The sequence below is a fragment of the Macaca fascicularis genome, chromosome 13 (genome assembly GCF_037993035.2).
Source record: "Macaca fascicularis isolate 582-1 chromosome 13, T2T-MFA8v1.1".
In the NCBI taxonomy this organism is placed as follows: domain Eukaryota; kingdom Metazoa; phylum Chordata; class Mammalia; order Primates; family Cercopithecidae; genus Macaca; species Macaca fascicularis.
In genome coordinates, this window is record NC_088387.1 from 97,586,126 (window position 1) to 97,608,477 (window position 22,352).

Below are 22,352 nucleotides of genomic sequence, written 5' to 3' on the forward strand. Positions count from 1 at the left end.
AAGGTTAAGTAATGTGCCTGAAAACGTAACTAATACATGGTAGCATGAAGATTTGAATACTACATCCAGTGTTTCAACAATGAGAATATGGTATTATATTATTGAGCATAAAAATTCATATTTTCACTTTAAAACAGGAAGTATTTTGGGTTGGGTGCAGTGCCCCAAGCCTGTAATCTCAGTGCTTTGGGAGGCAGAGGTGGGAGGACTGCATGAGGCCAGGAGTTTGAGAACAGCCTGGGCAACATAGTGAGACTCTTATCTTTACAAAAAATTTTAAAACTTAGCTAGGTGTGGTGGTGCATGCTTGTAATCCTACCTACTCCGGAGGGTGAAGTAGGAGGATTGCTTGAGCCCAAGTGTTTGAGGCAGCAGTGCGCTATAATTGTGCCACTGCACTCCAGCCTGGGTGTCAGGATGAGACCATGTCTCAAAAAAAAGGAGGATTTCAAGTATTCCAAAAAATACAGAAAATTATACAGCACATATTAATATAGCCACCATTCGGTTTTCACAGATGTTAACATCATTTGCTCCATATTTTTCCTTTTTAAATAAATACATGTTGCAAATACAGTGAAAGGCCTGCCCTCCCTCCTCTGTGCTTTTTTTCAGAAGCAACCATTATTCTGAGATTGCCATAATCATTCTAAGCATGTTTTTATACTTTCACTCCATATGTATGATTTCATAAAAATATATTATTGTTTTATATATATAAACATACATATAAACAATATATTATTGTTTCATGTTTTAAAGTTTACATAAATGTGTAGTTATATATACCATTAGTCCTCCCCATCCATGGATTCTACTGACCATAGATCAAAAATATTTGAGAAAAAATTGTGTCTGTGCTGAATACATATAGATTTTTTTTCATCTTTTCATCATTATTCCTTAAACAATACAGTACAACTATTTACATAGCCTTTACATTGTCATAGGTATCATAATAGGTAATCTAGAGATTATTTAAAAGTACATGGGCCAGGCGAGGTGGCTCACGTCTGTAATCCCAGCACTTTGGGAGGCTAAGGCAGGCAGATCTTTTGAGATCAGGAGTTGGAGACCAGCCTGGCCAACATGGTGAAATCCTCCCTCTAACAAAAATATAAAAATTAGCTGGGTGTGGTAGCACATGTCTGTAATCTCAGCTACTCAGGAGGCTGAGGTACAATAATTGCTTGGACCTAGGAGGCAGAGGTTGCAGTGAGCCGAGATCCCGCAACTGCACTCCAGCCTGGGCGACAAAGTGAAAGTTTGTCTCAAAAAAAAAAAAAAAAAGTACATGGGAGGATCAATTATATGCAAAAATTATTACATTTTATCTTATTTTTAAATTTTGTTTGTTTTATTTTAAGAGACAGGGATTTTGCTATGTTGCCCAGGCTAGCCCTAAACTCCTAAGCTCAAGCAATCCTCTAGCCTCAGACTTCCAGGTAGCTGGGATTACAGACATGCCCCATTGCCCCTGGCTAGTACACCATTTTATATCAGGGACTTGAGCATACTCAGATTTTAGTATCAGTGGGAGGTCATGAAAGCAACCCCCCACACATACCAAGGGACAACTGTACAAACTTTTTCAACTTACTTTTTCCACTCAGTATTATGTTTGAGATTTAACCACATTGATACATGTAGGTCTGATTCATTCATTTTAACTGCTGTTAAGAGTATTACATTATATAAATAATCCATAGTAGATTTCTATTCCCCTACTGGTAGGTCTTTTGATAACTACAGTCCTATAATAAACTATTTTTGATATTTCCTCTTTTGTACATGTGTCAGTTTTTTCAGGATAAATACTAGAAGTGAAATTGCAGGATCATAAGGTCTGTATAACTTATATTACTAGGTATTGACAAACTGCTCTCCAAAGAGGTTGTAACATTGGTTTGGCTCTTCTGCATCCTTGCTGAAAACAATATTATAGTTTTTAATTTTTGCAAACCTATGGTATGTTATCTCACATCATACTTATAATAACGGCTTTCTTGAGCTATAATTTACACAACATACAATTAACTCATTTAAGGCACACAATTCAATGATTTTTAGTATATTCACAGAGTTGTGCAACTACCATCACAATTTTAGAATATTCTCATCACCTCCCAAAAATCTCCATTCCCATTACTAGTCACTCCCCATTTTTCCAATACCCCTAAGCCTGAGATATCTACCAATTTATTTTTTGTCTCAATGAATTTGCCTTCTTTGGACATTTCCTATAAATGGAATCATACAACATGTGGTCATATGTGACTGGGCTGCTTCTTTCGCTTAGCATGTTTTCAGAGTTCAACCATGTTGAATTATTTATCAGTACTTTATTCCTTTTTATTGCCTAATGATAGTCCTTCATAGGGGTATATGTCCTTTTATAGGACATATGGGTAGTTTCTACTTTCACCCATATGATGGACATATGGGTAGTTTCTACTTTTTAGCAATTTGTGATAATGTTGTTGTGAACATTCATGTACAAATTTTTGTATGGACATGTGTTCATTTCTCTTGGGGATACACCTAGAAGTGGAATTATTGGGTCATATGATGGCTAACCCTATGTTCAACCCTAAACTCTCCTCCAGTTGAGAAACTGTTGGACTGTTTTCCAATGTGGCTCTATCATTTTTCCATTCTCATTAGAAGTATGTGAGGCTTTCAATTTCTCACCCACACTTGTTACTACCATTTTTTGTTTTTTTCCTAAGACACTCCTCACTCTGTTGCCCAGGATGGAGTGCAGTGGCACAATCATAGCTCACTGCAACCTCAAACTCCTGGGCTCAAGCAATCCTCCCACCTCGGCCTCCCAAATAGTTGGGACTACAGGGATGCACCACGGTGCCTGGGTAATTTTTAATTTTTTTGTAGAGACAGGGTCTCGCTATGTTGCCCAGACTGGTCTCAAACTCCTGGGCTCAAGCGATCTTCTCACCTTGGTCTCCCAAAGTGCCGAGATTATAGGCGTGAGCCACAGCACCCAGCCTTATCTGTCTTTTTGATTACAGCCATCTGAGTGTGAAATGGTATGTGACTGTGATTCTAGTTTGCATTCCCCTAATGGCTAATGATATTGGGCATCTTTTTCTTTTTTTTTTTTGAGACGGAGTCTCGCTCTGTCGCCCAGCCCAGGCTGGAGTGGAGTGGCGCGATCTCAGCTCACTGCAAGCTCCGCCTCCAGGGTTCACGCCATTCTCCTGCCTCAGCCTCCCGAGTAGCTGGGACTACAGGCGCCCACAACCGCGCCCGGCTAATTTTTTGTATTTTTAGTAGAGACGGGGTTTCACCGTGGTCTCGATCTCCTGACCTTGTGATCCGCCCGCCTTGGCCTCCCAAAGTGCTGGGATTACAGGCGTGAGCCACCGCGCCCGGCCGGGCATCTTTTTCATGTGCTTGTTGGCCATTTGTACATTTTCTTTGGAGAAATGTCTATTCAGGGTCTTTGTTTATTTTTAAATTATGTTATCTTTTTATTATTATGGTGCAGGAGTTTCTCATTTTAAGATACATTTCCTTCATCATTTCATGTGTTTTATTACATGAGGGTAAGAAAGGCTTTTGTTTGTAAACAAGTTCTAAAAAACAAACTATGAAGTTCAAGCAGATTAAATAATTTTGTGTGAAGTTCAAAACATCTAACATTTTAGGGAAAACCTAAGGTAGGAACGGCTCGTGACTAGTTTCTGGTCTAAGGGAACGTGAACATTAGTGACATGCAATTTCTGGGTCTTATCTGTAATGGAAAAGAAGCATGCCTTCTTGTTTTTTTCTTTCTCCTTCTTGTTAGCTGGGACATGGACAAGGGGGCCATGTCTAACCACATGGATAATGGCAATACCCTAGGAATGGCAGAGCAAAACAGATGGAAGGAGTCAATCCCTGACACCTTCCTAGACCATCTTTTTAAAACCATTGTATTTTGGGTGTGTTGTTATACTAGCCTAGCCTATATCCTAATACGCTTCATACTTCTTAGTAACATGCTAATTTGCTACAACCTGATTTTGTCCACGTTAGACAGAATCTATTGACATGCTATCATGAAAGGTAAAGAATTTAAGTTATTTACACCAACCTGCTACACAAAGTACCCCTCCTCTCTTACTTTCAGTATAGTTTTAACAATTTTTTGAGTAACCAATATTTAATATATATGTTACTATGGTCATATAAACATACTTTATAAGGGAGCCAAGGTATGTGTTATAATTTACACTTTTCTTATATTGTTTCAGATGTTATGTATAGTTTAATTCAACCCTAAGCTCCCCTCCAAAGCTGAAAAATTCACCTCGATTCAGTCAGTTAGCAGATACTCTTATGCGTTCCTTTTTTCCTATGGAAATGTTCCCTAGAGTCCTCTATCCACCTGCTGCAACTAGGACTGGCTATTTTCTAGGTTGCTGCGCAACTGTAATCCTGGGTCTCCTTTTACCTTTCTTTGTGTTAAGATTCCATGGTTTCCCTGGGTTAAGATCCTATGCCCTTCTTTCTAGCATTACTATCTTGGATTGGATAGAGATTTCTGAAACAGGTATAACTGGAGGTAATACCTTTGAGACTCTGAAAGTCTGAACATGTCTATTTGGCACTCATAACTTCAAATGGATGAACACAGAATTCTGGGTCTAGAATTTTAGTTTTCAATGTTGTTATTTAGAAATCTGAACCTATTCTGAAAGCAATCTAGTATGTGTGAGACCTGTTTTTTCTTCTCTCTTGTTTTTCTCCCTGGTGTTCTGAAATGTTACTAAATTGTGCATTGGTATAAGTTACTTTATCTTTCTTTTTCAACAACTGTGCTGGGCACTACATGAGGGCTTTCAATCTGGAAACTAATATTCTTCTAGTTCTGAGAACATTATTTTTGCATTATTTCTCTTATCATTTCTTCCCTTCTATTTGTTCTATTCTCTTTTTTTTCTGGGATTAATCATATGCTAGACTTCCTGAACTAATCCTATAAGTTTCTTATTTTTTCTCTCATTTTCCATTGCTTATTATTTAAGAGATTTCTTCAATTCTCATCCCTTCATCCATTCATTCAACAAACATGCATTGAAAGCCTACTATGTACCCAAGTGCTGTTCTAGGTACTGAGGATATAGTCGTGAACAAACAAAAATCCTTGCCCTCATGGAACTCTAGTGGGGGCAGGCAAATAATATATAAAATATGTCATATGTCAGATGTAAACAGTACTGTGGGGAAAATAAAGAAGGTGTAAAAAGATGCATAGATTTTGTTTTCTAGTTTTTAAAATATTTCAAATAGTTTAGTTAGGAACAACTTTACTCAGAAGACATATTTGAGCAAAGACATGAAAAGGGTGAATAAAGCATGTGGATATCTAGAGACAGAGCATTCCAGACAGAGGGAACAGCAAGCGTAAATAGCGGGGGCAGGGTGTGCCTGCAACTGGTCAGGGCACAGAGTGTGAGGAGGCAAAGAGTAGAAACAGGTAAAATTTTTATCAGCTATCCTGTTTTTAAGTTCCAAAAGCTATTTCTTCTTTTGAATATTTCATTTTATAGGACTTTTTCTCATTTTTTGATGAAATATCTTCCCTCACGTCTCCGAGGGACTGGTATCTTTTTAAGTTTTCTTCAGCTCCCTGCATTGTTTCGGCTTCCTCTGAGTTTCCTTTTTTCTGTTTATTTGCTTGGTTTGCTCTCTTTTATATTACAGGCTTTCCTCCAATATCTGGCTTTTTGTTCACATTAAACAGAACATGCAGTTATGTGAGGAGTGGGGGCAAGATAAGGAATGAATTTTTTCATTTGAGGATCATCCCCACGTGACTTCACCTTCCGACTGCTCAGTTTACCCAGAGGAATCCTGCCAACCCCAATTTAGGAAGCAGGAGCCAGGCTGTTAGTGTTAGCCAGGCGTCTTGCCAGTGCTCCCCTCTGCAGTTTTACAGTATGGTTTCTCCCGTTGCTAAATCAGTTGTCACTAGACTATCCATTTTCCAGTTTCTAAAATCTTAAAATTATAAAACTTTAATGTTAATAATCTGAAGTTCTTTGGGGTCAGTCCTTCTGTTTATTATTTGTGTTGTTACTCTAGATTATTTCCTCATATGTTAAGTAACTTTGCAGTGTAAAATCACCCTCAGAAGCACTTGTTCTGTGGCACTCCCATGGGGCCAGCTTGTGGGATTGTTTCTTCAAAGTGCTTTGCCTTTCTTTCTGGTAGGCAACCAAGGAGGTTTGATGGTATGGGGTTCCTAGTAAATACAGGTAGTAAAAATATGAACCTTAAAAATACATCAGCCGGGCCAACATGGTGAAACCCCGTCTCTACTAAAAATACAAAAATTAGCTGGGCATAGGGGCACGCACTTGTAATCCTAGCTGCTCGGGAGGCTGGGGCAGGAGAACTGCTTGAACCCAGGAGGCAGAGGTTGCAGTGAGCCAAGATCACACCACTGCTCTCCAGCCTGGGTGACAGAGTGAGGCTCCATCTCAAAATAAATAAAAATAAATAAAATTAAATTAAAAAAAATAAAATAAAATAAAATAAAAAATTTTTAAAAATCAGGGTTTTTGGAGAGAAGAGCCCAAGTAGAGACAAACTTCCTCATAAAGCTGGAGAGATTTTTCCCTTCATGGAGCTACTGTCCTGAAGAACTCTATGCCAGGGCCTCAGGTCCAACTCTACAACTTGTGTCTTCTGACTCAATCTCTTATGATACTGAGTCCCATAATCTAAAGCAACCAGCTTTTGAGTTAACTTAATAAGACACTTTGTTATAACAAGAAGATTCTCAGGTTCTCTTTCTAAAATAAACAGCATTTTAACAAAGACATTTATTTATATATAATGTTCAATGTAATTTCTTAATAAAAAAGTAGGCTGGGCACGGTGGTGCACGCCTGTAATCCCAGCACTTTGGGAGGCCGAGGCGGGTGGATCACGAGGTCAGGAGATCGAGACCATCCTGGCCAACACAATGAAACCCCATCTCTACTAAAAAAATACAAAAAAATTAGCCAGGTGTAGTGGCGGGCGCCTGTAGTCCCAGCTACTTGGGAAGCTTAGGTAGGAAAATAGCGTGAACCTGGCAGGCAGAGGCTGCAGTGAGCTGAGATCGTGCCACTGCACTCCAGCCCGGGTGACAGAGTGGGACTCTGTTTCAAAAAAAAATAAAAAAAATAAAAAATAATAATAATAATAAAGCAAAATGACATATTATAAATTTCTTAATAACAAAGCACACGGCCATGGGTTTTTTTTGTTTGTTTTTTACCTTGTTCCATTCTCTTCATTAGCTGTATCTGATCGACTGTTTTCTTCAAAATCTTGCATTTGTCTGGTTTTACACTCAAGCTGTCAATGTCACTAATGTTGGCAGACAGTAACTCAGCTAGTTCTTCTAAATATTTATTTTCTTGCTCCCTGCGCCTCTTTTCAGTGCTGTCACACAAAGAAAATCCAGTTAGTGTACATTTGTATCACCATATTTCCTTCTCTGATCAAGTATCTATGCTTACACATTTAGTGAGATCTTTATTTTTGTTGAAAATATAAAACCAGATTTAGAAAGTGATATAAATTCACATCTAAAAAATGGACACTACCAAATACCAAAGTTTAGAAAACAATTCTGGCTAAAATATATAAAGTAAATTGACTGCTATAACAGATATATCTCCCCAATCATATATACACCTTGAATATTTTCAAATAACTAACAATTACTAGATATTAAAAGCAAACATACAATAAATATACTAGTTGCATTTGGAACTACTTTATATTATGAATAACTCCTTGAAATAGAAAAATCTCAATTTTCAAATAACTGGTATAAATTAAGCAGGGAAAACGATACTAGAATTCAAAAGTTACAGTTAGAAATCCGGTAACTCTGATAAACTTTTAATTCTTATGATTAAACCATTAGTTGATCCTCATCAAAAAAGTATCCATTCAAAAGCAAAATAAGAAGGATAATAACAGAGATGAAGGTACAGTGAACAATGTATTCTGTATACAGCTGTGTCCTAAAAAGACAGAAAAAAAACTATTTGTAAGTTCCTATAAATGCAATAAACAAAGTCAAACAATTTATCTTAAAGCAAAATAATGAGAACAAGGAATAACAGCGCATACAGGTAGCACCTTTTTAAAAAAGTATACCAAATGTACTCAATGACTATGATTCGGTTTTGCCTTTCAGTCTTTAGCCCTGGTTTATTTAGCCAAGTCATCAGGTAACTTGTTTTGTAACACATATAAAGACAGTTAAGTATGACTTTGAAATTTTGTTATTATCAAACTAATATAATAGGAGAACCGGTCACAAGTAGCTCTTTGTTTTATAAGCAGCAATCAAAATCATTTGGCTAGATAGAAAAGTAATAGAAAAAAGAGGAGAGAAGAGGGGAAGATCAGCTGCTATAAAGCTCATAACTGGCAACAATTAAGATACCATTTACTTTTCTTTCTTTTTTTTTTTTGAGAGGGAATCTCACTCTGTCGCCAGGCTGCAGTGCAGTCTCGGCTTACTGCAACCTCTGCCTCTCGGGTTCAAGCAATTCTTCTGCCTTAGCCTCCTGTGTAGCTGGGACTATAGGCACATGCCACCATGCCTAGCTAATTTTTTTTTTTTTTTTTTTGAGACGGAGTCTCGCTCTGCCGCCCAGGCTGGAGTGCAGTGGCCGGATCTCAGCTCACTGCAAGCTCCGCCTCCCGGGTTCACGCCATTCTCCTGCCTCAGCCTCCCGAGTAGTTGGGACTACAGGCGCCCGCCACCGCGCCCGGCTAGTTTTTTTGTATTTTTTAGTAGAGACGGGGTTTCACCGTGTTAGCCAGGATGGTCTCGATCTCCTGACCTCGTGATCCGCCCGTCTCGGCCTCCCAAAGTGCTGGGATTACAGGCTTGAGCCACCGCGCCCGGCCTCTAATTTTTGTGTTTTAGTAGAGCCAGGGTTACACCATGTTGGCCAGGATGGTCTCGATCTTTTGACCTCATGATCCGCCCATCTCAGCCTCCCAAAGTGTTGGGATTACAGGTGTGAGCTACCAAGCCCAGCCCCATTTACCTTTCTTAATAATATTAAAGACTATAAAAACAACAGCACAAAATAATATAGTAAGTTGAAAAGAATCAACTAATCAAATGTATTTACCTACACAAAACAAAATATTACAAATGCCAAAACAAAACCAAATTTTAAAACTGCAACCGTCACATTTCTGTCTTTCATCTTTTAAGTCTTTCATTATTGAGGAATTTTCCCAATTGTAGTTATTAAAATTGTATCTTATAACTCCCATAACAAGAAAATGGAGCAAGATATTTTGACAAATTACACACCAAGGCATGAATAAAATGAGTAACATACATTTTGATACATACAAGGTTTTAGAGAACCTCAGCTCTGCAACCGGACAGTGTTTGAAGACATCTACTTCTACCTTAGAGAAACTAACTGATATAAGGTCTATTTAGTAAATTCAGTCTAAAGTTATGATCTATTTAAATCCATGGATCTAAATTTCAACATTTAGAGTAAACTGGACTCTCTTGGTGGAACTCTCAAATATGTTTTTGATGGTAAGTTTTGTGTAAAACCAAAGAACTTGAAGACAGTATACAGAAAAAGAAAAAAGTGATAGAACAGGCAGGACACGCAGACAGAGAGGGGATAGAGAAAGCAAGAAGCTAAAAGTAATGAACTGGCAAGGTGTCTATAAAATGACTAGAGATTAAGACTACAAAAACTCACCATGAAATGAAGTAACCAATAAGCAAGGAGATAAAATGAGAGCAGATATGTTCAAAGCCAAAAGTGGAGATGGCAAAAAAAAAAAAAGTCTATCTTAATGGAAAAGAAGTCTTCCTTTATTACTCTGGGTCAACTATATTTCTCTCTTTATGAATCCTTTTTATTACCATTTATATTGCAGACCTCCTAGTTAATGCTATTCTGAGTTAATATCTCATGTGTGTACCGTTTTTCCTTCAACAAACTAGCTAACTCAACAAATACTCCTATACTTATTATATGCCCGATGATCATGTACTGTGTCTGGAGGATCCAAAAATAAATTAGATGCAGCTCCCAATAAGTTGGAAAACAAAGAAAACAGGCCATTACAATACTATGCAGCAAGACTAGAATACTACAGAAGTACACCTAGACCTAGAGAACAAGATGCATGAACTTAGTGGTAGGGAGAGGCTGGCTTCCTGAAAGAAAAAACCAGCTTTTTCAAAGGTATAAAGTAAGAGTGAAAATACCAAGTTAAAGAATCTATAAGTAGTTCAGTATAGCTAAACTATAGATAAGAAACAAAAGGGCAAAAGATGTGGTCCAGATCAGATCACAGGGATCTTGCACGCCATGATAAAAAGCATGGTATACTACTTAAAAGCACAGGTTCAGCTGGGTACAGCAGCTCACACCTGTAATCCCAGAACTTTGGGAGACAGAGGCAGGAGGAATGCTTGAGGCTAGGAGTTCAAGACCAGCCTGGGTAACACAACAAGACCCTGTCTCAAAAAAAATAAATAAATAAAAATTAGCCAGGCATGCTGGTATGCGCTAATCGGGAGGCTGAGGCAGGAGGATTGCTTGAGCCCAGGAGTTGGAGGCTGCAGTGAGCTATGATTGTGCTGCTCCACTCCAGCCTGGGCAATAGAATGAGATCCTGTGCCTTAACAACAACAACAAAAAATGCACAGGCCCAAACTTCCTGTCATTTACTAGCCATCCAACCCCGAGCAAGTCACTTAGTGGAAAGTTAACTTTTCTAAGCTTCGATTTTCTTATCTGTAAAACTAGGATAATGACATTACTTCCCAGAGTTTTGTATAAAAAAGAGAATACATGTAAAATGCTTGGCAGAGTTCCTGGCATATACTTTTAGCTCAGTAAATGTTATCTATTATCATCGTTTTGATTATGATTATTTATTTTCAGGGACACGGGGAGCCCAGAAATTTAAAAAGCAGAATGAGTGCCATGACCAGATTTGTAAGCTCCCTAAAGACAGAAACGTCTCACATTTCACTTGTATCCTTAAAATATCATGCAAATGGTGCTGGCTGAAGAGCGGGCACTTAATGTGTACTTGAGTTGAATTGGAAATGCTCAACAAGCACAAACACAGCTACCTATAATTTTGAGATTAACGTTTTAATCCTCATTCTCCTAGAAGCATGAATGAATGGAGAAGAGGTAACAGGAGGGAGATACGAGATATCTCACCCCACCAGACAATTGCTGAGAAACTCTCCTGTTCAAGGATCTGTACACAATGCTGGCAATACCCTGATGTCTAACAGATGCTCTTTACGATTAATGAATTCACTTCTGTTTGGGGAGACAGAAACATTACAAGGTGATATTCATACATAAACTCAGTTTCAATATTATAAATTTTTAGTTTACCATATCAAATACATCGTTTTGTTAAAACTGAAGCACATATTTGAGTTACAAACCTCAAGGAGATGGTACTTTCAAATATTTTTAAAGCAAATGTGAAGATAATTATCTTTAAGATATCTAAAGAAGAGAAGATACGAAATTTTTATATTTGTAATGATGTTATATACACAAAAACATCAGAGCATCTACAGATAAACCATTAGAACATGTAAGAAGATTCAGCACAATGGATGGATTTGAAGAATAACCAAGAAGAACAACTTGTTCCATCACATATCAAGGCAACTATAAAAAAGCTCAGACAAGATCCCTATATATACAGGAACTTGATTTATAATAAAGATAACAGAACAAAAACAGTTAAGGGTAGTGTATAACTGGGAAAAACAATAAATAAAATTAGGTCCCTACATTACACCATGCACAAAAATAAATTTCAGATTAATTAAAACCTTAAACGTGTATTAGAAGAAAACATTACAAAAATATATTTAAAACCTTAGAGTAGAAGAAAATTATTAAACAAGACCCTAAAAAGCTTGACACATGAAAACCTATGGCTCTGTATGTCAAGAGACACCATAAATAATGTTAACCAACAGGCTGGGAGAAGATACTTGCATCAATTATAAGCAAGAAAAGGTTAGTAACCAGAAAATTTAAAATAAGTCTTAGAAATAAAAAAGAAAAGAACAAACAACCCAGCAGGAACATGGGCAAAAGATACAACCAACCAAGAAATTCACAAAGGAGGAAAATATAAATGAGTAAAAGACCAAAAAAAGATGATCAGTTTATCTAATTATCATGGAAATGCCCCTAAAACTATAACCCCACACCCATTAGATTGGCAAAGTACTAAAATGAGAAGAGAACAGTGTTAGTAAGAATGTGGGAAAAAAGGAATTCTCAATGCCTGTTATTTGAAAAACAATGTGGTACTTACCTAGTGAACATAAAAATTTATACAGATATTAAAGAAACTCTTTTTTTTTTTGAGCCGGAGTTTTGCTCGTTGCCCAGGCCGGAGCGCAGTAGCACTGTATCGGCTTACTGCAACCTCCACCTCCCATGTTCAAGCAATTCTCCTGCCTCAGCCTTCTGAATAGCTGGGATTACAGGTGCCTGCCACCATACTTGGCTAATTTTTTTTTTTTTTTAGTAGAGATGGGTTTTTACCATGTTGGCCAGGCTGGTCTCAAACTCCTGACCTCAGGTAATCCACCTTCCTTGGCCTTCCAAAGTGCTGAGATTACAGGAGTGAACCACTGTGCCTGACCAAAGAAACTCTTATGTATAAAATAGGAGATACGTGTGAGGATGTTTGCTGCAGGGCTGGCTGTAACATCGAAAATTTATAACAGGGCTGTTTATCTCTAGGGAATACATTTGTAGAAAAATAATATTTTTCAAACGTGGTATATTCATGTAATGCAATACTAATCAAAAGTTAATAGGACTGAATATATCTATGCATATTTAAACCTCAAAATCCATGTTGAAAAAGTACACTATAGAAAATACACGGCCGGGCGTGGTGGCTCAAGCCTGTAATCCCAGCACTTTGGGAGGCCGAGACGGGCAGATCATGAGGTCAGGAGATCAAGATCATCCTGGCTAACACGGTGAAACCCCGTCTCTACTAAAAAAAATACACAAAACTAGCCGGGCGTGGTGGCGGGCGCCTGTAGTCCCCGCTACTCGGGAGGCTGAGGCGGGAGAATGGCATAAACCCAGGAGGTGGAGCTTGCAGTGAGCCGAGATTGCGCCACTGCACTCCAGCCTGGGCGACCGAGCGAGACGCCATCTCAAAAAAAAAAAAAAGAAAATATATACAGTATCATATAAATTATGTAAATTTAATGTTCTATATTGCTCAGATACCTGTGTGTGTATATATATATAAAATACCCACATGATTATTAAAAATAGATTAAAATACTGCAGACAAATCAATATTGTATTACTTTTAAAGAGGATTATGCAAATATGATAAAATAGTAACAAAATAATAATGTGAATATTATCAATTACATTGTGTTGGATATAGTTTCTTAGTCTATATTCTTTTACATATTTAAAAAATTTCCCCAAACAAAAAATTAAATGTAAAAGATAGTTACTTATTCTTAACTTTTCCTTTAACAACTGACTTTATATACAGATAAAAACAAGAGCATTAATTTTTGACAACACACTTCTAGATCGTATCTTGATCTCAACATTCCTCCCAGCATCTGGACACTTACTTGTGATTATGAATACTCAGGTTATTGTCTCTCTCTGACAGCTCTCTGAGCTGAGTAAGATAAATGGTCACTTTTCTTTCTCAAGCCTGGAGCCTTGGCATTCTCCTGTTAAAATCCTCCCTTTTTTCCTCCCATGAGAAAGCAGCATGTAACCCAAGGACAAAAGAGTCTTCTGTAGCTTTATTCTCTAGATCAGTGATTATCAACTAGAGGTGATTTTGCTTTCCCTGGCCCCAGGGGACATTTGGCAATGTTTGGAGATATTTTTGGTTGTCACAACTAAGATGCTATTGACATTTGGTGTGTAGAAGCAGGGATAATGCTAAACACCCTACAAAATACAGGACAGCTCCCCTACAACAAAAAATTTTCTGATGCAAAATGTCAATAGTGTGGAGTTCGAAAAACTTTCCTCTAAATCCTAGAAGATGAGTGGAATAAAATTTCCACTCAATGTAGGAAGCGACTCTCAGGTAGGAAGTTAGCTGCTCTTTTAATCTAATATTAAATGAGCAGCTAGGGAATGTATTTGCATAAAAACATCTTTTTCAAATGTGGTATATTCATGTAATGCAATACTAATCAAAAGTTAACAGGACTGAATATAACTATGCATATTTAAATCTATCTGGCATTTGAGGTTTCTTCTCTATCTGGCATTTGTGAGGGTCTCCTTAGCATTAGGTTTCTTTTAGCCTGTTTAAGGTGGTCATATTTCTTATAACCAAATATTTAACTACACAATAATAATTTTTTTAAAGTCTGATATTTCTTAGTTCCATTAATGCCATAATGTTCTAAGACAGCAATTAAAGGTATATAATAGATTTATTTATTCATTTGACAAATCTTTACTGTGTTCTTACTACATATAAGCCACACACTGTGTTAGGAACTAAAGATACAATGATGAGCAAGAACAGACAAGGTCCTTTACCAAGTGGCAGCTTAGAGTCTAGCAGGGAAGCCAGAAATTCATGAAATAATCACACTAGTAAAAATCTGCAATTATGGATCATGGCTATAAAAACATCTGAGACAGTTATATGAAAGAAGGAACTTGATCTAACAGTTATGGAAGGAAGAGAAGGCTCTCTTTAAGGATGTAATGACTAAGCTGACATCTCAAGGATGAGTAGGTGTTAACTAAAGGAAATCAAGAGGAAGCAAGCTGGATTGAGGGAGAAGCATGTGCAAAGACCCTGGGGGAAGGAAGACAACATGGTGAGTATGAAAGACTCAAAGAAAGTCACTGAACTTGGAGTAGATTAAACAAAAGCTCTGAAGTGGCAGTGAAAGTAATAAAGCAGCTCTGCCAAAAATAGACTAAGAGGAGTGTTCCTACCTTGATGCCAGTGTGTCACATGGCGATCCTTTCCTCTTATGTGAGTCTGGGTTAGCAGGGTCGGATGAACTGTCCCCGAGGCCACTCATGTTGAAAAACTTCACACCTAAACAGAAGGACAACAGTAAGAAATCTACCCTTATGACCTTTCCAACCAAATAAAGGTAGGGAAGCTCCCCTCTGTTAGAAAATTTCTAAAAACTGTGCTATCTCAATGAATAGATAATTACAGCCATCATAAAAATATCAGGATCTATATAAAAGTACAGAGGTCATCAGACAGTGTTTCTATGCTTTCTTTTCCACATCTGTAAAATAAAATTAATAATCCTTTGTGAAATTGTTACAACCAATTAGGATGAAAACGTGGTTAGAATAATTAAACAGATACTGAGACTTTTTTTTCCAAAGAGAAAAAAATCATTTTCATGTGTAAATGTAAAAGCCGAATGTTGAACTGGAGTCAGATAAATTATTCTTTGCATTTATTATTTAGAACCTGCTTTCAACATAATTTAAAATAACATTCACTCATAAGGTTTGGGATTTTATATTGATAGGAAGATAAATAATATATATATAATTAAGTTAAAGCGATAAACTAGATTTAGATTTTGAATTGTACTTTACGCTTTGAGTTCTATACTCCTAACCTTTTGTTTATGTAGTCAGGCAACAAAGATCAAATGTTTAGTCTATGTTAGGATCTTGGTATAGATCCCAGAGAACACAAAGTCATTCCCCCTAGCACGCCAGCCAGGTCTCTCACATGTTGCACCAGTTAGTGACTGCACTTAAAGATCCCTGCTGATCTGTCCCTCATCAACCATTATTCTCCACATAATTCCTAATGAAACTCAGAGTCCTATCCTTGGTCTTAAAATCATCACTACCTTTTGGATTTTATTAGTGCCAAACAACACACTTCACCATTCTCTTTTACTCCATCTACCCTTACAAAAGGAAAGAAAACTCTCATTAAATGGGAGAACCTTTAGCTTTTCCTTAAATTCTAAATTATTAAACTACAGCACTGTATGTTAGCAGCCATACTGAGAAACTTTATTATAAAGAATGTTGAGAGTCTCTCACATGGCTTTAATTGGTATTTCTGAGTAAACCCTTTCCTCTAGTCTTAAAACTGACTCTGCTTCTAGCCCTTTTCTGAAGACCAGTAACTGTCGTATTTTTTGGTGTACAAATAATCCCTAAAATTTTAATCATGAACTTACTATTTCATGCAACCAAAAAGGCACATTTTCAATTTCTCCATATTAGAAGTGCTATTTATTAAAATTTCCAACTCTTAGGATCACAATTTTACAATTTTTTATTCTTCTTTCTCTTTTACTCATTTCTAACTGGCATTCAAATCCTGCTAATTTTTCCTTAACAAGGTTGTCTCCTCCTTCTTCATTCCCAGATATGGTTATAATCCTCATGTGGAACCAAATACCTAATTGTAGATTAATGCAAGATCCTTTAATCTCCCTTCTCAATTCTAGTCATTCTCACTTCTAATCTGTCCTATAAACAGCAGCAAAAGCATCCCTGCTTAAATGTCATTTTCAAGGTCTCATTTCCCTGATAAGGAATCAACTAGATTTGCCTACTGCAACATGGTAGTTAAAAGGATGGGCTTCTGTGCTGGGAAGAAACGAGGAGAAAAGGAAACTCTTATACATTTTTAGTGGGAATGCAAATTAGTGTAGCCATTTGGAAAAGAGCATGGAGGTTCTTCAAAAAACTAAAAAGAGAACTACTATATATCTGATACAGCAATCCTACAAATATGCGTATGTCCAAAGGAAACGAAATCAGTATGTTGAAGAGATATGTGCACTCCAATATTTATGTGGCAGTATTCACAATAAGCCAAGATATGAAATCAACCTAAGTGTCCATCAGCAGATATACGGATAAAGAAAATGTGGTATATATACACAATGAAATACCATACAGCCACAAAAAAGAATCAAATCTTTTCATTCACGGCAACATGGACAAACTTGGAGGGCATTATGCTAGGTGAAATAAGCCAGCCACAGGACAAATACTGCATATTCTCACTCACGTGTAAACTAAAGAAGTTAACCTCATAGAAGTAGACAGCAGAATAGGTTACTAGAGGCTGGGAAGGATGTGGGGAGGAGAGGATAGCCAGAGGTTGTTTAATAGATCCAAAAGTACAGCTAAATATGAGGATTTAGTTCTAGTGTTCCATAGCATTGTAGGTAACTATAATTAACAACAATTTATTTTCAAATAGCAAAATGAGTAGATTTTGAATGTTCCCAATACGAAGAAATGAAAAATGATTGACATGAACATGCTAATTACTTTGATTTGATCACACACATTGTACACATGTATCAAAGTATCACACTGTACCCCATAAATACATTCAATTATTATGCATCAGTTAAAAATAATAAAAAAAGCAAAAACAAAACAAAACAAAACAAAACAAAACCAGCATGAGCTTTGGGGCCAGAAAAACCTTGTTTAAGTCCTGGATTAAACACTACCTGCCTGTCCTTGGGCAAAGTCTATCTATAAACCTATTTCCTTCTCATATATTTCCTGTCTCAGTTGCTACACTGCAGTCATTCTAGCCTTTTCTCTCATATCCTGCATGCAAGCAAACACTAAGGTTTGCCAGTTTTTACTTCTTTTTTTTTTTTTTTTTTTTTTTTTGAGACTGAGTCTCTCTCTGTCGCCCAGGCTGGAGTGCAATGGCCCGATCTCAGCTCACTACAAGTTCTGCCTCCCAGGTTCACGCCATTCTCCTGCCCCAGCCTGCCAAGTAGCTGGGACTACAGGTGCCCGCCACCATGCCTGGCTAATTTTTAGTAGAGACAGGGTTTCATCATGTTAGCCAGGATGGTCTCGATTTCCTGACCTAGTGATCCACCCGCCTTGGCCTCCCAAAGTGCTGGGATTACAGGCGTGAGCCACCGCGCCCGGCCTTTACTTCTTAAATATTTCCAAAATCTATCCTTTCTTCATATTTTCCTTTACCAAAATTTCAATCCAGGTTCTCATTTAACTCTTTTGCTGGACTACTAAAATAGTTTCCCAAATAGCTTCTCCCTGTTTCTTGTCTTGTCCTCCTTAAGTTTATCCTCTGCAGACCCACCAGAGTAGTCTACCAAGTGTATGTCTAATCATGTCAATCTCTTACTTAAAACCCTTCACTAAATCCTCAATGCCCATAGGACAACATCCAACCTCCTAAACATAATATACAAAGTTTGTATCAGCTCTCACCTATTGTGTGAGTCTATTATAGGATCTGGTGAATGAGTTACTAAATGATGGTCCAATCAAGTGTTCATAGATTACATATGCTGTGTATTATGTATTATATATTACTATATAATCTATATATAAATAAATTATGTTATATATATCATCTGTATATACAAGTATATAGATTATATATGTTAACTTTAGTTTCAACCTCAAGAAAAGACTTCAAAAATAAAATCCTTGGTAATAATATCTCATGTTCTCAGCAAAGGTAAATATTAGACAAAAAGGTAAATATTAGCCAAAAAACTTTAAATTGATCTCAATGTGGGAGCAGACCAACTTAAATTAGCCGCAAATATTTACTGAGCTCTTACCATATGCCAACCTCTGTTCTAGGTACTAGAGATACAGCAGTGAATAAAATTTACAAAATAACTGTCCTCACTGAGTCTCATTCTATTGTGAGGGAGACAACAACACATGAAATTAAAAAGTAAATTATACAGTATATTAGAAGGTGATAAGAGCTATGGAGAAAAATAAAGCAAAAACAGAGGCTTAGGTATGTGGAAGTGGAAGGGAAGCAAGTAAGGTAATTAGGAAAGGATTCACTGAAAAAGAGAGCAAAGGTAAGAAAGGGGTAAGGGAGAGAGTCAAGAGAATGATAAATGGAGGAAGGGTGCTTCCGGCAAGGGGAGGTAGACGGACCTTAAAGCAAGAGCATAACTGCTTTTTGAGAAACATGAAAGAGGTGAGCATGGCTAGAACCGGGGAATGGGGGAGTAAGTGATGAGGTCAGAGAGATAATGGGAGGCTATACCATGTAAGGTCTTAAAAGTCATTGTAAGGACTAAGTCCCAGTGACTGAGGCAGTTACTGGAGGATTAACAACAGAAAGATGACAGGATTTGACTTTTATTCTAACATGTCCTCTATGAAGAATAAGTACAATCTTTCTCATCTTAGTAATCTGGTATCTGAATGTCCACTTGTTAACTGGATGTTTTCATTTGGATATCCCATTGTCACCTCAAATTAAACATGTATAAAAATGATATACTTTTAAATTTCAGATTTCTGTTAATGATAAATGAGATGAACTGCATTACAGATTAATGTCTTAAAAAACAATTTATCAAACCTTCTATGGGGGCGACTGGAGAGGAAGGAACACACAATAAGGAAAATATAGAAGCCTAGTTAGCCTTTGCAAATTTTACAATTTAAGGTGAACAACCCCAATGCAAGGCAAATATACCAGACTTGCAACAACTACCACAAAACAAAGTCAGAAGGCCAACATGGTTTTGCTACCATCCATTCTAAAACTCAAACACAAAATAAAAATAACTGGCTCATTGTATTACTGGAACTAACAAAATATACATCTTGTTTCCCTGTAGAGATTCACAGAAGCATAAATAAGATTAACCAAAGATCACAGAAGTAAAGAAGTCATTTAATTTCATATAAATTAAATGCATTTTAAAATTTAGTAATCTAAAAATGAAATAATGCAATAAATTTGTAATAATGAAGCATCAATTCTAAACTTTTCTACAAAAGTAGAAACAAAAGAAAGAAGAAAATGCTAAACAAGGAAGTTGAAAGACGTGACTTTAGAATTTGCCCAATTCAAAAGAAAAGAGTTAGCTGATGCTTACTTCATGTTCAGGTACCATTTTTTGTTTCCTTAGCTGCACATCTTTTCAGCCTCCAATGAAATTAGGTTATGTCCATCTAAGAATTTATCCATCTGAAATTCTACTTGTTCTCAAAATAATCCCGGGCTTATGTTTTTTATTATAATGTGCTATAAGTTACAATTCTTTTGTGTCCCTTTCAGGATTGTGAACTCAAAGCCAGTTACTACATCTTTTTATAGTATATATATCCAATATCTAACATAATACCTAAAGGATAGAGAAACTAAATAAATAGGTGATGAATTAAAAACAATTAACCTATCTTACTAATACAACATTGAAGATTTCTAAAACAAAGATATTTAAGTTTGTATGGTTAAATATTTTCTGAAATATTTTTTAAAATCTTTGAAGTTATTTCTTATAATTGAAAAACATGAACTTTCTTGAAATCCTTATTGTCTTACTTTCAATGGGGAAAAAAACAGCAAACTGCCTTCTTGGTCTAGAAATTAGGGAATATTTCTTCTAATTTTGAAAAAGTAAAGATCTACTATTTTGTAAAACAAAACAAAACAAAACAAAAACCTGTGATATTTCACAGTACTACAGACCCAAGCCACGCTGCAGTTATATGATCTGAATAATACAATCTCACATATTGAATAATTTTGAGTAATAAATATATCTGGATCTAAAGCAAGATTCCCATACGGTGCTACCCTTAGACTACTAGCTGGAGATTCACAACTGCTATATCTGAGATTCTGGGGCTAGGGAGAACAAACAACAAACAACTCAACAGCAGCCAGACAGGCTGGCCTACTGAAATAAGAGCCAAAAGCTGAAGAACTATGAGACAGTCACCCACAATTTGCTGATAGTATGATTCTGGTATTAACTGCTTCCTGTTTACAAAACACAATAAACAGGGCAATGTAAAACTTCTGATGAGGAAAAACTATTATGTTGTATTTACGTGGAATGGCTTTATATTTGGCAGTTAGGGTACTTAAATAAGGATCATTAAGAAAATAAATGCTGGTTTCAGGAAACCAATTTACATATCGCTGTTTAAAAAGAGGTAAGGTTTCTAAGTAAAAGTACCCTTGTTGATTTAAAAAGAGTTGCTAAATTATACCCAATCTTATGCAATCTTTAGAGAGTAGTTTTAGGAACTAGAAACTACATCTATCTCTGTTCAAACGTACCAGACTAAACCAAACAGGTGAAGGCTAAAGAAATAGAACAGTGCCTTATAATTCAGTTGAATTTAAATTTCTACACAAGAAATCTGTCATTCATTTCTTGGATTTAGCTGAGAACTGCACAATTTTAAAAAGTCCCTGCCAATTAGTTAATAAACATTTCTAATAATATATTTTAAAATGTTTAACAGGCAGTTAGCACAAAGAAGCATTTATATATAGTGAGAAGGATACTTTGAGAGCTAAATATCTCCAAGTTAATAGTTGTATGAAGGGCATCTCACAGGAAAAACATGATAAATAAAGATCTAAACTAGGTAATTTCCATAAAAAATGTTTCTCAAACTGGAGTCCTAAGACATATAAGGGTCTTTGAAACAAGTTTTCATTTTAGCTTTTCATTTCAATGACAACCAAAATCTTTCTCATGTGTTAAGGAAGGATAGGGACTTTAGGATTTTCACTGCCTTTTTAATAACTGAATAATATTCCATTGTTTGGAGATGCCATATTTTGTTTATCCATTCACCAGTGGATGGATATTTAGGTAGTTTTCATTTTTGAATATTATGAATAATGTTGCTGTGAACATTTATGTACAAGTTTTTATGTGGCCATATTTTAAATTCTTGAGTATTTAACTAGGAGTGGAACTGTTGGGTTATACAGTAACTCTTTAACTTTTTGAGGAATTGTGAAAACCAGTTTTCCATAGTAACTACACCATTTGAAATTCCCACCAGTAATGTACAAGGGTTCCAATCTTCCACAACCTCGCCAAATACAGTTATTTCCTGCCTTTAAAAAAATTACAGCCATCCTAGAGGGTGTGAAATGGTATCTCATTATGGTTTTGATTTCTATTTCCCTAATCGCTAATGACACGAAGCATCTTTTCTTGCACTCTTTGGCCATTTGTATGTCTTATTTGGAGACGTGTCTATTCAGTTCCTTTGCCTAGTTTTAAAAAACTATATTTTACTGTGTATATTTAAGATATACAACATGATGTCATGAGATGTGGATACGTAGTAAAATGGTTATTATATATTATAATGGTTATTATATATTTATTATTGTAAATGAACAAATCAAATGAACATATCCATCATCTCCTATAGTTACCCATTTTTTCCCACTATGACAATGGTTTATTCTCTATCTCTGTATATTTGACTTTGTTTTTAAAGATGCCTCATGTAAATGAGATTATATAATATTCT

General features: G+C 36.4%; 1 protein-coding gene across 4 annotated transcripts in view; it reads right to left on the reverse strand.

Moving 5' to 3' along the window:
* NCOA1 (nuclear receptor coactivator 1) overlaps positions 1–22,352 on the reverse strand; it is a 130,968-nt gene that overhangs the window by 101,176 nt on the left and 7,440 nt on the right. For all 4 annotated transcript variants that reach the window (XM_005576422.5, XM_005576420.5, XM_045369693.3 and 1 more), the window contains exons 2-3: positions 15,021–15,126; positions 7,274–7,440 (exon numbers count right to left, since the gene is read on the reverse strand). In XM_005576422.5, coding sequence (XP_005576479.1) covers positions 7,274–7,440; positions 15,021–15,109 — 256 coding nt within the window. In that variant the 5' untranslated portion in view covers positions 15,110–15,126. The remainder of the gene's footprint in view (positions 1–7,273; positions 7,441–15,020; positions 15,127–22,352) is intronic.